This window comes from Microchirus variegatus, assembly GCF_963457635.1.
Source record: "Microchirus variegatus genome assembly, chromosome: 2".
NCBI classification, from domain to species: domain Eukaryota; kingdom Metazoa; phylum Chordata; class Actinopteri; order Pleuronectiformes; family Soleidae; genus Microchirus; species Microchirus variegatus.
Genome location: NC_139803.1, coordinates 27,656,649 through 27,670,535, shown reverse-complemented (window position 1 = coordinate 27,670,535; position 13,887 = coordinate 27,656,649). Strand labels below are relative to the sequence as shown.

Sequence of the window (13,887 nt, the reverse complement as noted above, 5' to 3'; positions counted from 1 at the left end):
TTTTGGACAAGGGCGCATGACAAAAATAACATAAATACATATAAGAAACATGTAATTTCGAGCCTGAGTTTTGTTAGTAAAAGTGTTACAAGCATTCCTGAGGGGAATACATCGGTGGTTGCAAGACTGAAACCACAAAGAAGACTTAATGGCTTCTGGGGAGTGGTGTTGAGGAACAGCACTCTTTCAGTCTGGCTTAAACTATCTCATACATCCTGCAGGCCAGTGTGATGCCAATTAGTGAACATCTGACTGATGAAAACAGGACTCTGCTGGAATTCTGTCCAAGTGGCAGAAGGTTAACTAGGATGTTGGTGCAACACAAACATCTGTTTTTTGAGGTTAAAAAGTGAGGGGGGTTCAGTTTGGCCTCTGCTCAGTTGTAAAATTAGTGGCAAAACATTCTTCCAGTGCAGAACTAGTTGTGGTATCAACAGTTTAAACTAAGGAGAGATGTACAAAACAGATCCAAATAAATAATCATGATCAGCAGCAGTAGTAGCAGTGCTGGGAGTTCATTTCTTAACATGGACATTAAAACACCATTAAGTCAGTAGTTAGGAAACACCTGCTACTAACAAAAAAGAAACAACAACAAAAAACTGAATGCATATCTGGAGCCTCAGGACATTTCTGACTTCTGTCGGTTTGCCCCAGGCACACCAGGCCGGCTAAGCATCGCTCAGGATGTAATGAGCGGCGGGAGCACCCAAAACATTCAGAGACAGAAATGTGCCTTGTGGTAATGTGCCAGTTCATTACATTCTGTGACAGTGCGAGCTGCCTGCTCCCAGCATTTCCTCTGTTTGATCAGTCACTCCGCTCCATCAACTCAAAGCTAATGGGGGTTACGTAAATACTGGTGGAGGAGTCTTGGGGATGACGCTAGTGTTCTCAGAACTGACCATCTCCTCCTTGCAGTGGAGGAATCGAAGGGGGTAAGAAGATGAAACGATGAGAAATGGAAAACTGGAAGGAGACTTTCTTGATTTATTACCTCTCTGACAAGATGACGGCTAATCTTTTGTTTTTGTTTTAGGACATTTGTCGATGATTATCCTTGTTTATATCAAAACAGTCTTTTGTGAAAAAGCTCCATTGTATTGAAAATCACTTAAGTAATAAGGTTTCCACGGAAAATACAGCCAGAACTAACCAGCAGATGACACCACATGAGAATACAAGTAGCAAAAAAAGTAGCAATTAATAACAATGTACTTATCTACATTAGCCTGGCTAATGCCGATGGAGTATGAGACTGGAAAGCGTGTCGTGACATCCCACTTTCATGAGGCGTGACAAATGGACGTCAATAAAGAAATGCCTCTGTGATGCAATTGGATAGACCCACAACCAATCAGACCAATGATCCAGATGACGTATGCAGAGCGATAGAAAACGTGTCAACAAACGAGTGACGGTTTTCTTGTAATGACGTCTAATTTGTCCGGGGGAGCTCCGTGGAGCAAGTTGTTTAAAATGGAAGCAACAAGACAGTTGGGTCTTTGGTTGCTACCATGTTGGATATCTATACTCTTAGAAATAAGGGTTCCAAAAGGGTTCTTCTAGAAGGGGTGAGGTTGTACCTGGAACCATTTGTTTCTGAAAAACCCTTTCTCGAAGAAAGGGTTTTTCAAGGGTTGGTAACACTAATGGTTCCAATAAGAACCATTTTGATCAAGAGAACCCTTTAAAACCCCTTTCCTGAATAAAGGGTTTTAAAGGGGTTCTTGGTGGAACCCTCCAAAAGGGTTCCAGGTGGAAACTTTAGATAAAGGTTGGATGTTGCTTCTTATATAACCCTATAACCTTTTTATAAAGGTTCCACCTGGAGCCAAAAAGGGTTCTCGTATGAGGACAAGCCGAAGAACCTTATATAGTTCTACTTAGCACTTTTATTTCTAAGAGTGTACTGTGAAGCAATTCGTGTTTCATCACGAGACTACAGTAGGAGGGTTGGAGACAGCCCCCAATCTCCCCGCAACAAGACATTTTACCATCACAATGACTCTGAAGTTGGTAAATTATGGTAAAAATCCTGCATAATTCTGTTTAAAAAAAAAAGGTCTGCCATCGACTTGATTTCTCTGGATGATCTGGAAACATCAGAATCTCCTAAAAAGGGAACCAATCATAAACCCCAATATAATGCATTATTATTATTATTATTAATAATAATAATAATAATAATAATGTAATGATGACAGCAAGGCAACATCCATCAGTAGAACCTTTATATATAGGTTCCACCTGGAACCCTTTTGGAGGGTTCCACCAAGAACCCTTTTAAAACCTTTTATTCAGGAAAGGGGTTTTAAAGGGTTCTCTGGATCAAAATGGTTCTTACTGGAACCTTTAGTGTTACCAACCCTTACAAAAACCCTGTCTCCGGGAAAGGATTGTTGGATGTTTATGGTGGTGTCATAAAAACATGTACTCTGAAACTGAAGGGGGAGCTCCGTACAGAAATAGGCAAAAAAGTGATCAAACTTGCAAAGCTCTGCTTTAATCAAATGTTTAGAGTGACAACATCCTCACCTGTAAAAGTAGGAACACCCTCGCACTGTGTTGTGTGTGAAATGCTCTTGGCTCTTCTCGTTTCCAAAGTCCTCCAGGGGATCAGACCACAGGAGATCACACATCGGGCCGTATGCCGGTGGCTCTTTGAATCTGTCTAGCTGTGGAGGAAAATGTGAGCACTCTCATCAGCCTGTTGGACTGGAAACATGACACATGCTGCTTGCATGCAGCTGCAGAGAAAATACAGTGAGATTTGATTTTTCGATTGCGAGAGTTACAGCGGCTGTTGCTCCACCTGCTCAATAAATAGTGACTTCAACTAACACAATTGAAGTGATGTTCAATTCTGATTCTGTATGGATGATATTTAATGGATGACAGCACTAATCTTTCAGTACCTACAATGCTCCCCCCCCCCCCATTATTTTGGAGCAATGAACATAAATGATTTTGCTTTCAGCCCAAGATGGCTCTCTCGAACTAAAGCTTGTGGATTAACTGGATGGGTATCGTGATGGACACTTCAATAGAGAAAATTCTATTATGCATGGCCTCTGATTGCAGCCACAAAATCCATTTGGAATGATTGAATTAGTTTCAAAGCAGGATCCGAGTCTTCAACATTTTTTAATCAGTGGGACGACCAGACCAGTGCTTATCCACGTCCAAGTCCTGAGAAGTATGTGAGACAGATTGGGGGGGAGTCGCTTCACACACACACTGCAACCAAGGTTGATTTCAAAGCACATCATGCTAAAATGAATATTTTCTTTCCTCATTAACTTCGAATAAATACAGAGAATACATGAAGTGGACAGAACATTTCTGGAGTTATTAATGACCACCTGCTGTTGTATACACACATTAAGTCTGGTTTCCATGACTTCAGAGGACATTACATTGACTTACATTCATTTCCTGATGACGTACTCTAACCTTAATCATAACTACTAGTGACCTAACTCTAACCTTAACCTAAACATGTTTAAACCTTAAAATATAATAATTTATGTATGGGGATTTGCTTTTTGTAATGCCTAAAACACAGTTACACACACAAAAAGTAAACTGTACATTCATAAAATTGTTAGAAAAAAATGGTTTCAAATCAGACATACTTTCCTGATGTCATCAAGATTTGTGATTTCTGGAGACAGTCCTCCGTGTACACATAAGAACTGCTGGTTCATAAGTGCAGCCAGGGGAAGGCAGTCGAAGGCGTCCATACATGCGTCATACACCCTTTCTGAATACTTAATTCTACCTGTCATGGGGGGAAACAAGGAAGGGAAAGAAGAACAGGCCAAGTCAAACAACGCAGCTCTCATACATTAGGGGCAGTGTGCTTCGTCTGGCACCCGGAGGCTTTTCAAAGAGCCAAAAAACTTCCCCAAAACAGCACAATTTCACGGCACATTTGTGTTTTTTTCCCCTTCTCTGTGTGTCCAACAGAAACAGTTCTGAGGTGTGTAAATATCAAGGAGGGGTAAAAGAAACCCGAAGAAATCCTGTACCAGGCCAGAGGGCACGTTTAAGTGAGTGTTTGAGGTCAGTGGCTGAGCTGGATGCATAATAAACAGCTTTTTACAAAGAATAACTCAATTCTCCTTGCTTCCACTCTGTACAGCAATTCACAGGCAAAGACTCAATTAGGATCAAAGGTAGAAAAAAAAGGCAACATCATTACTTACATTCCTGCTTAAATGTGAAATACTCTGTTAAATGTCTACATTCATGATTCCCACGAAGCAAAAACAGTGTTTTGGGGTACAGGATCTTTAAGGCCCACAAGTACAGCACACACTGAAACAAAGAAGAAAACAAACAGGCAGAGTGGAAGGGTTAGCTTGTCATCTTGTGTACAGCACGTCAGACGTTTGTCTAGTTCAAAGTGTGGCAATGATACAAGCAATTCTGCTTATAATAAAACATTCATGCAGTACATTTTTGTGGCATATTTCCTGCTTTAAAAACCATCCATCTGAAGACGGTTGCGGCGCACAGACTCCATTAAAATATGTTTTATTAATGACAGTACAATCTCTCAAATGATGTCAGGAAATGTAAACCGTCTTTAAGGCAATGACTAAATGAAGTGTCAGATTAAATACATGTATTAGGCTTCATGTGCCTCTCTCTCCACATAAACACTGAGATGCACTGTGACTTTTTGCTAACTAGGCTAAGTTATTAGAAAAGTCTATTACCTGCCAGCCGATTTGATCTAAGCTCAAAGAAGCCTATTAATAAACACATCTTCAGTCAGGCACACGGTGCATGTCACACTCATTTTTTATTGTCCTCGTGAGAGCACAAACAAACAAACACACACACACACACACACACACACACACACACACACACACACACACACACACACACACACACACACACACACACACACACACACACACACACACACACACACACACACAGCAACTCACTTCAATACTGAAATATCCTCTGTCAACATAGTCCCCCAGGAAAAGGTAGCGTGTGGAGGCTGGTGATCCTCCTACTTCAAACAGCTTCATCAGGTCAAAGAACTGCCCATGGATGTCTCCGCACACTACAATGAGGCACAGAGAGGGAACAAAAATACAGTTATTTCAGCTATTTTTACTACTGAGAGACAGTAGATGAAAGAATCTTTGACACCATGAGAAGCTTTTTGCTTGTTTCCATACTTTCCATCAAGTCTTTCCAAGTCTGATCTACATTGAAGGGTAACTGAACCTCATCTTCTGTAGCTGATTCTGCCCTGAATTTGAAAAAAATACCAAGAAGTGGGCTGTGAGCTGAGTGAGAGTGGAGCGGTGAGGGGGCATGGTCAGCACATCTACAGTATATGCAGCACATGTACCATCTTTTATACAGCCCTCAGAATGTGAACAACATTCCATTTGACAGATGACTCGCTCTACCACGGATCCAACATCGTTACATCCTGTAACCTGGAAAAACCCACTTAATTGGCCATTTTGTAATTAAAAGGGGAACAATATTATTTTTTATCTGGCAGTTTACATTATGAGCTTTATTTAATATATTTTCTTTTGGCATGTTTTTCTAAAAAGTGTCTGTTTGTACCTGGAAAAGGCAAAGGCATGAATAACCACTGCTTGTCAGCTCTACTCACGCTTAGTCTTGGATATTATTCAAAGGCAAAACCAAACATTTAAACAACGGTAATTTGTGTCATGGTGGAGAACATTCCCAGGTGCTTTTCCAACCTGAATCCATTCCATTTAGATGACAGCAATATACTGGCCAATACGTTTGTTTCTATAATTCTATGGAATGATGAACTACTATGTTATGTCAAGGGATAATAAATCACAAAATCTGTCTTTTCATATCTTTCCTTTTTACTACTTCCTCTTTACAACCATGAGACATTTTAACTAGCTAGTAAGACTTAATGAGAACACACACCTATTTGCCAAATAAACTAAAAGTTGATTGGCTGGAAAAGCTATAAGTGGTATCCATTTCTTACATGCTCTATGAAGCTAATATGGTTATAAACGTGGTAATTATGAACAGCTAATTTAAAAAAGACATCACTACATCACTTGACTTAACTTAATGACCTGGATCTAATATGAATAAAACAAAGATTCAATACACATAAAAGCAATGTTTAAGCATTGTGCATACATTTTGAAAGACAACTCGGGTTTCCAGTAATTATCCAGAATCTTTCCATAGGAACTTTAGATCAAGAATTTTGTAAATATTCCAAATTATTATACAAAATGCGACATGCACGCAAAAGTATACAATTAAAAAACATGACACAGACTTTCTGAGTAGAACGTTATCAAGGCTTAATTATTTAATTGAACAATCAAGTCTTTCATTGAAAAACAACAACCCCTGTTGAACAATAGACTTGTGCCATGGGCTCAATAATGTAGCTTCAATAGTTCAGGTTTCTAGAAATCATCTGTGCCTCTGATTGTGGAATAGTATCATCAAATCTGATTGTTTTAGTATTTTTAATTACCCAATATTACATTTTGAAATGTTCCCATTTATTCACATTAATTCCCATGGAAAGTTTACTATTTTGGAAATTCTTGGAATTTTGCAATCCTAGACACAATACACAATTGCCTAAGTGCTGAGTTCTTGTTTGTATGTATGTTGGGATTTGGCGCTATACAAAAAAAATTGAATTGAATTGAAAAATGTATTATTTTATTGTTTGGCCCCCACTTTAAATTTTAAAAACACTATGAATGTGTATGTTTTTTCTTTGCCTGAGGAGCACAACTTTAGGAGTCCAACTGTAACTTCATTTTTATTGTGAAAATGTTCTTGTTCCATATCTCCCAGTCCTACTAACAGCACAGCAGGCAGCTGTTAAATGGTGTCAAGGGAGTTTTCTGTGGGCGAATGCATCCACATTAGACATCAGCAACCGCAAATCAATCTACCTGAATTGGTTTTCTGTCACCCTGTGTGACCCCTTCACTTTATTACACCCTGGGGAGAAAAGAGGAGCAGAGGCCACAGGAGACTTGCTGCTAAACCGTCATTGGCTGACAGGAAACAAGAGGTCGCTAAAGTTTGGCTTGAGGGGGTCAGTTACACTAGAACATATTATTTATTACTGACATATTGCATCATCATCAGTGGATTCGATGTGAGTGGATTAATCAACTTCCTTGAAATTGGGGTAAAACTACAATAGCACAATGATATGCTTTTTAATGGACCCAATAATGGTGGTTCTTCCATTTCCAATGTAAGCAGAGCAGGAGACTATTTTTGACATGAAAAATATATAATTATGAGACAGCTGCAATGCTACATAACATCACTAATTAAAGCCTCCTACATCATCAGATGTAAAAAAAAACCACCATAAGACAGGTAGTATAAATCAGCTGCACTGCTCTCTATAAATCAGAACAACCAATTAAAAACCCACAATGGTTGACACATTAGGGGAAAACATTGTTTTTGTGATTTGATTTGCAATGTCATTTTCGTTCAATCAAACTGTAATGCAAGGATGAGAACTTATATATAAGTATTATATAGATATGGTTTATATAGGCCATGTAGCAGGGAAGTAGCTAACACTGGGGGGAGCTGTAAACAATGAATGAATGAATGAATAAATTGATATAAAGTACAACAATCAAAAATAGAAAAGGAATGAATGCACCCTTAGCAATTTGCAAATTACATTATTTTCAAATTACCGTTAGGCCCCACGAGACTTTGAATCCATTGACTGCACATACACTGTATGTACACAAAAAAACATGTGTGCTAAAACTCTTGAGTTTCTGATGGTATTTAACTTGGGAAGTTGGTGCAGGAGATCCCTGGATTTCATTTCCCACCATCCAACAGTATTGTAGCAGCATTTTCCTAAAGCCAGTTCCCTTCCACAAGAAGCCAGACAGAACTGACACTGAAATATTTGTCTCTGTGCTGGCCTGGGTTAAAACCTGGCTTGAAAACAACTTTTATTAATTCACTGCACTGCAGCTGTTGCAGTGTCCTGTTGCTTTTGATCAGACAAATGTAAATTAGCTGTGAATAAAGGCCTGGATTTACCGTAATTACTTAAGTTAAAAGTAGAAGTGTGTTTGAAAATGAAGTGCATAATTGGCTGACCATGATGCAAGGGTCTACTTTGACCATGTGGTTTATTTCTCAACATAGTCTCTCCTATAGTCAACATACTTCTTCAATCAGTGTTGCAGCTCTTTGGTATAGAAACTCTCATCCTGATCGTCAAACAACGAAGGAAGCGTTCAAGAAAAGCACCTGGATCTTCAGCAAGTCCTTTGTGCAGAATGCTCTATACTCCTTCATGGGATTAACATTCAAACATCTGTCATCGATCACCATGTGGTGAACACCATCAATGTTTTCTTGGGTGATTGCTGTGACAGGACGTCCAGACCTTGGGTCATTTTCAAGGCTCTTCCTACCCCTCTTGAATACACCTGCCCAGTACTGATAAAGCTGGGGCATAATCCCCTAATGAATGTTCTTGGCGGCTAGCCCCCTTTTCTGCAGAAATTCTGTCCATATTCACAAATACTAATGTTCAAAGTTTTTAAATAGCTATCGAATGTGGGTTTATTTTAAAGGAAACAATGCATTTAGTAAGGTTTAATTTAATGCATGCCAAGCTCTGTTTGCAGCTCCTTCATCTTTATACTTCCACTTTGCAGTTGTTAGGACCACATTAGTCTAACGCACTGAAGTCATCGTTCTTTTTGTTCATTTATCAAACAAAAGTATTATGTAAAGCCTGGCAATGCATGCCAAGCTCATTACTCGACCTTAGTACTTTTCAGTCTACCTTTGTAATTTCCAAGGCACGGTTTTGACATGGACTCTGGAAAATGCTGCAGACTGTCAAATGGTATACATTTCAGCCATGACCTATGACGCATTGACCCACCATCACTGAAGGGGTCAGTTTCAACAAATACCAAGCCGCGACTAATTAAATCTCCACATCCAGTGTGAACAGAATGACACTTAACCCTAACAGACATGTAACTCTTCCCATAGAAATCAGCCTTTTCATGGTGAGCCACTTTCTTCACCCGGGAGCTGTAGTATTACATGCACGGAATAAGCCGCAATATTCACAATGAACAGTACTGCAGTGATATCAGCAAAAAAAAAAAAAGCCTGGCATCCGTATCAGTTGTCAAAGCAATTCATCTATTCTTCAAGCAATTAGCTAATCATCTGATTAACGACAGGGTGAATGGATAGCGATCCAATTTGAAAAGGACACGCGTTCCTTTTGCTTGCTTGGGTGTTTGTAGCTTTATGAACTGTATCTAGCGGCAAGAATTACAAGACGAGTCAGTGAAAAAGTCTGTCAGAAAGACACCCAATTAGTCGGAGCTGGAGGACAGCGTCGGAGAGCAATTATCTCCAGTTAAGAGGCTCGTGAGACAGCTCTGCGTTCTCCTTGACTGTATCGTAAACCTACGCTTTACCGTTTGTTTTGTTATTAAACCCACACTGTGTAACAGTTTAAATCCACAGTGGGGAACCAACTTCAATTTGTGTCCGATTTCAAAAGATGTCCTTAATCAGTCTTGCTATAAGGCCCAGTCTACACACAAAACAAAGACTGGTAGCAAGAACACAAACAAAAACTGAATACTGTTAACCTCATATTACTATGGAATAGGTTGTAGTATGCATTCAGTTCACCCTGACAATGTAAATATCACTGTTTTCATATTAAATTAGTAGTGCTTAAGAGGATCAGCACAGCCCTTTATTTTTAACTTAAGAAAACTACTTGTGTCTGCTGTGATAGAGGAAAGACTTTGGTGCTTCTAATGTTTCATCCAATTTAATTTCTAAAGCAAAGTGTCTCATTTGGGCCAAATAGTGCAATATCCTTCTTTGAATAACGCACAATTCAAATAGTTGGTATTTACATTTCTGATTTGTGTTTCTTTAACATTTATGATACAGTACAACACGTCTTTTGGTTGATTGTTAAGTTGATATGGGTAGGCAGGTTTATCGATTATTAATAATTCCTAAATTAATTAATACAGCGTTGATGTCAGCAGAGACTGGTGAGTTGAGGAGAAAATAAAACGTTTGAGGGTGCATCTTTTAAATCTGCAGGACCGCTTAGCATTTAGTGTCGTCTATGGCGGCAAAAAAATGAAGCTGACCAATAAAACAGAGAGGGTGCTGGTGAGGAAATCCGGAAGTCCGCGAAAAGTTCTATTCTTGGCTCCACAGTGCAGCACAGAGTCCTACACAAACGTCCAGTCTCAGAGGATTTATCTGTCCAGTGGATACATGTTATATATGACGGCAATGTGCCTGCTAGAGCCTGCAAATTATCACTTTTCCAAATGCTAACTGCTGTTAGCTCACAGAGGCCTTTGAGGCTGATGTCATTTCCTGTCCCTTCAGTTTCGTTGACCAAAGCATGTCACAGACATGTTCATTAGGACACCAGGGAACTAGTTTAACTTGGAGAAATAGGATATAATATGGGACCTTAAATGCCACTACTGGCTGAATTTATTTTGCACTTCATGTTGTGAATATTCTTGAATGGAAGATGTTATATTTGCACAAAACAGAATACAGAGAGACTGTGAACATTGCAAATGTTTTCATTACAAAAAGAAAAGAAAACAACCACCAAAAAACACAAAACCGCAATAAACTGTGGCCTTGATCATTACTTTAATTAAGATGTAAATAAACAGAAATAAGCAGTCCTGCAGATTCATTCAACATGGTGATGGATATGAGAGGCTAAAGGCTAGTTATTGCTATGGAAACATCCCAATGGCAGCTAGTATCTATCACTGAAAGGAAAAAGACACAAACACAAATCTAAGCTGTGGCTGAACTGATAAAGAACCACTGAGAACATCACCAGTGGCAACAAAGAGAAGCAACTATTGTGAAGAAAATGTTCTGAAACACATTCATTTGGTTGAAGGAATGACCAACAACAAAATAATTATAGTGGAAAAAATGTATTGGGAAAAGCTTCAGGGAAATGAAGAATATTTTCATATTTTCAGAGGCCAGGAGTAGAGTGAAGCGCACACACTGTGTGGGAGGACAGCACCCTCCAGCTGACCTTTTAGAAAAACTGTCACTTGCTGTTGAGGAAAACAGAGTCGTGATTGCAAGAGTTCAATCAACTGCTGAAAAAAAAAAACCCAACAACCTGATGTAATGATCTCTGCGAGTAGTAGTCAGAGGACATTGGCTGATGCAAATCCACCAGAAATGCATCCACCAGTGGCTCACTCCTCCTCCATCTTAGGGCTCTGCTTTATTACAGCAAACACACAATCTGCTCGAGTACACCTACAGACACGCTCTGCCTCCCTCCCTCTTGTCACACAACACACAAAAACGAGGTGAGAACCAAAGCCCACAGAAGAAGAGCAGGTGGGTGTACATTATCTGGAGTGAGAAACAATTTGTTCTGGCCATCTCCGGCTTCTGTGTGATCTCCCTGAGTAGCAGCATATCAGCGGGCAGCAGCTACTGAGTGGGTGGTGGGCATTACACAACCTGGCTTCAGAACCTACACAGGCCACTCCAAAGATTGGGCTCATTGAGTGAAGGGGGGGGGGGTGTACACGGCAACATAGACTGTGCCAGCTCATGTTTGGATTGAGACTACATAACAATACCGCAGGTTTTATGATGGATCTCTTTCTGAGAGATAACATCCTGCAGAGAAGGTGGGGGCGGAGTTTATAGTCTGCTGTCAACATGAATCTGTATAAGATGTTAAAGAAGCTGCTAGCAGTGGTTGCACAAATATACAGTTTGTGACTCTGGCAGAAGGTAATTCCTTAAAAAATAAAAATACTTTTTTTTTCCGCAAACAACACAGCAGAACGAACAAACCACTTGTCGTCAGTTCATGACTTGATCCTTTACATTTGTTTAATAAAAGAGCTGCAACCAAAATGTGTTTCAACAGCAGTTAGTTTCTATGTTAATTTATAAACCTATTGGGATAATGTGCTATTAACTATGCAAATAAACCTGTGCAATATCAGGCAATATATGGAAAAACTCTTATTGAGGAATACACTCTTAGAAATAAGGGTTCCAAAAGAGTCCTTCTACAAGGGCTGAGGTTCTACTTGGAACCATTTGCTTTCCCGAAGAAAGTGTTTTTCAAGGGTTCTTGGCAACACTAATGGTTCCAGTTAGAACCATTACAATTTGATCCAGAGAACCCTTTAAAACCCCTTTCCAGAATAAAGGGTTTTAAAAGGGTTCTTGGTGGAACCTTTATAAAAAGGTTCTATCTGGAGCCAAAAAGGGTTTTCCTATGAGGACTAGCCAAAGAGCCTTATATGGTTCTACTTTTAAGAGTGTATCACAATGTAAATCAAATCAATATTTCTGTAAGACTGAGCAATATGGCCAATATTCTGCTATAACAAATAATTAGGCTTAACATTAAATAAGTGTTATTAAATGACTTTAATTTTGGCAACTCCATGTATTTTTTGATCAATATATATTGATCAAAAAATACATGGAGTTGCCAAAATGCATATATATAATATTTAGTGTATTTCACAAATGTATTTCAATATAATAAATATGATTAGCAATGCAACATATTCTAAAACCAGGAAAAGTCCTCACAGGTACCTTATCAAAATCGAAGACCATAGCTTTTCTCATGTCACAATACAGATATAATATCCATATATTGCCGAGCCCTAACCATGATAATGCACAGAATGAAAAATATTTAGGCTCTATTGTTTATTTTGTTGGGCCTCGGGCTGCAATGATTAATAATACTGATCGACTAATTGACTACCAACTATTGCGATAATTGATTAATTGATTTGCATCAAATTATTATTTTGATAACTGATTAATGTTTAGTTTATTTTCTTGATAAATTCATTACATGTTTGGTCCATAAAATGTGAGAAAATGCTGTAAAATGTCGATCAGTGTTTTCCAGACCTGGAAAAAATGATGTTCTCGAATGTCTCGTTGTGTCCACAAACCAAAAATGTAAATTTCCTTGGTATGTGGAACAAAGAATATTTTCAATATCATTTAAAAAGCTGAAAAATCCCAGATCTTATTAGAAATACAGAAAAAGTGGTATATTGCGATCGTAATCTGGATTTAAAATAATCAGTATTAAGATGAGGTTTTCATTACTGGTCAAAAGTGTGCACTGTGACTCTAATGATTATTTGATCTCCTTGTAATGATACACAGAGCAGACACTTGACACAAGTGTCATCATCAACGTCCTAGTTACAATAAAATTAATAATTTCACACCCTAAGTGTAAAAATCACTATTTCATTAGACCCGCTAGTAAAACAATACTAGGGCCGCAAGTGACAATTATTTTTCTTTCATATGGAGCAAAGAAACCAGAAAATATTCACATCTAAGAAGGTGAAAAAAAGGTACAATTTTATTGATTATTTTAAAAATCCCTCACAAGAGTTTATGATGATCAGAATAGTTGTAGTTGTTGAACTGAAGTTGTTGAACCTAAATAAAACACCAACAGCTCAGTCATAAAACAATCCAGATTCGACTGTGGAGGTATCTCAACACTTCAAATCAAACGTTTTCACCTTCTTTTTTTTTTTTTTTTATGCCGGTCTCTAACGGGGGCCGAGTACATACACTGCAAACAAGTAAATGTTCAGTGAAGAAGCTTGCTGTTGCCTGGCGATGTGGCTGGACGAGCTTTATTGGTGGGTGACTTGTGCGAAGGCCATGAGAGCAGCTTGTACTCAGTGGCCTACACACACACACACACACATACCCTCCCTTCCTCCCTCCATGAAAACCCCACCTGGCCATCTGGCC

The 13,887-nt window shown here is 38.9% G+C and overlaps 1 protein-coding gene across 4 annotated transcripts in view; it reads right to left on the bottom strand.

Annotated features, from left to right (window-relative positions):
- Positions 1-13,887, bottom strand: part of LOC310944929 (protein phosphatase 3 catalytic subunit alpha) — a 77,615-nt gene that overhangs the window by 27,951 nt on the left and 35,777 nt on the right. For all 4 annotated transcript variants that reach the window (XM_083910782.1, XM_083910784.1, XM_083910783.1 and 1 more), the window contains exons 3-6: positions 4,965-5,089; positions 4,212-4,323; positions 3,639-3,784; positions 2,539-2,678 (exon numbers count right to left, since the gene is read on the bottom strand). In XM_083910782.1, the coding sequence (XP_083766908.1) occupies positions 2,539-2,678; positions 3,639-3,784; positions 4,212-4,323; positions 4,965-5,089 (523 nt within the window). The remainder of the gene's footprint in view (positions 1-2,538; positions 2,679-3,638; positions 3,785-4,211; positions 4,324-4,964; positions 5,090-13,887) is intronic.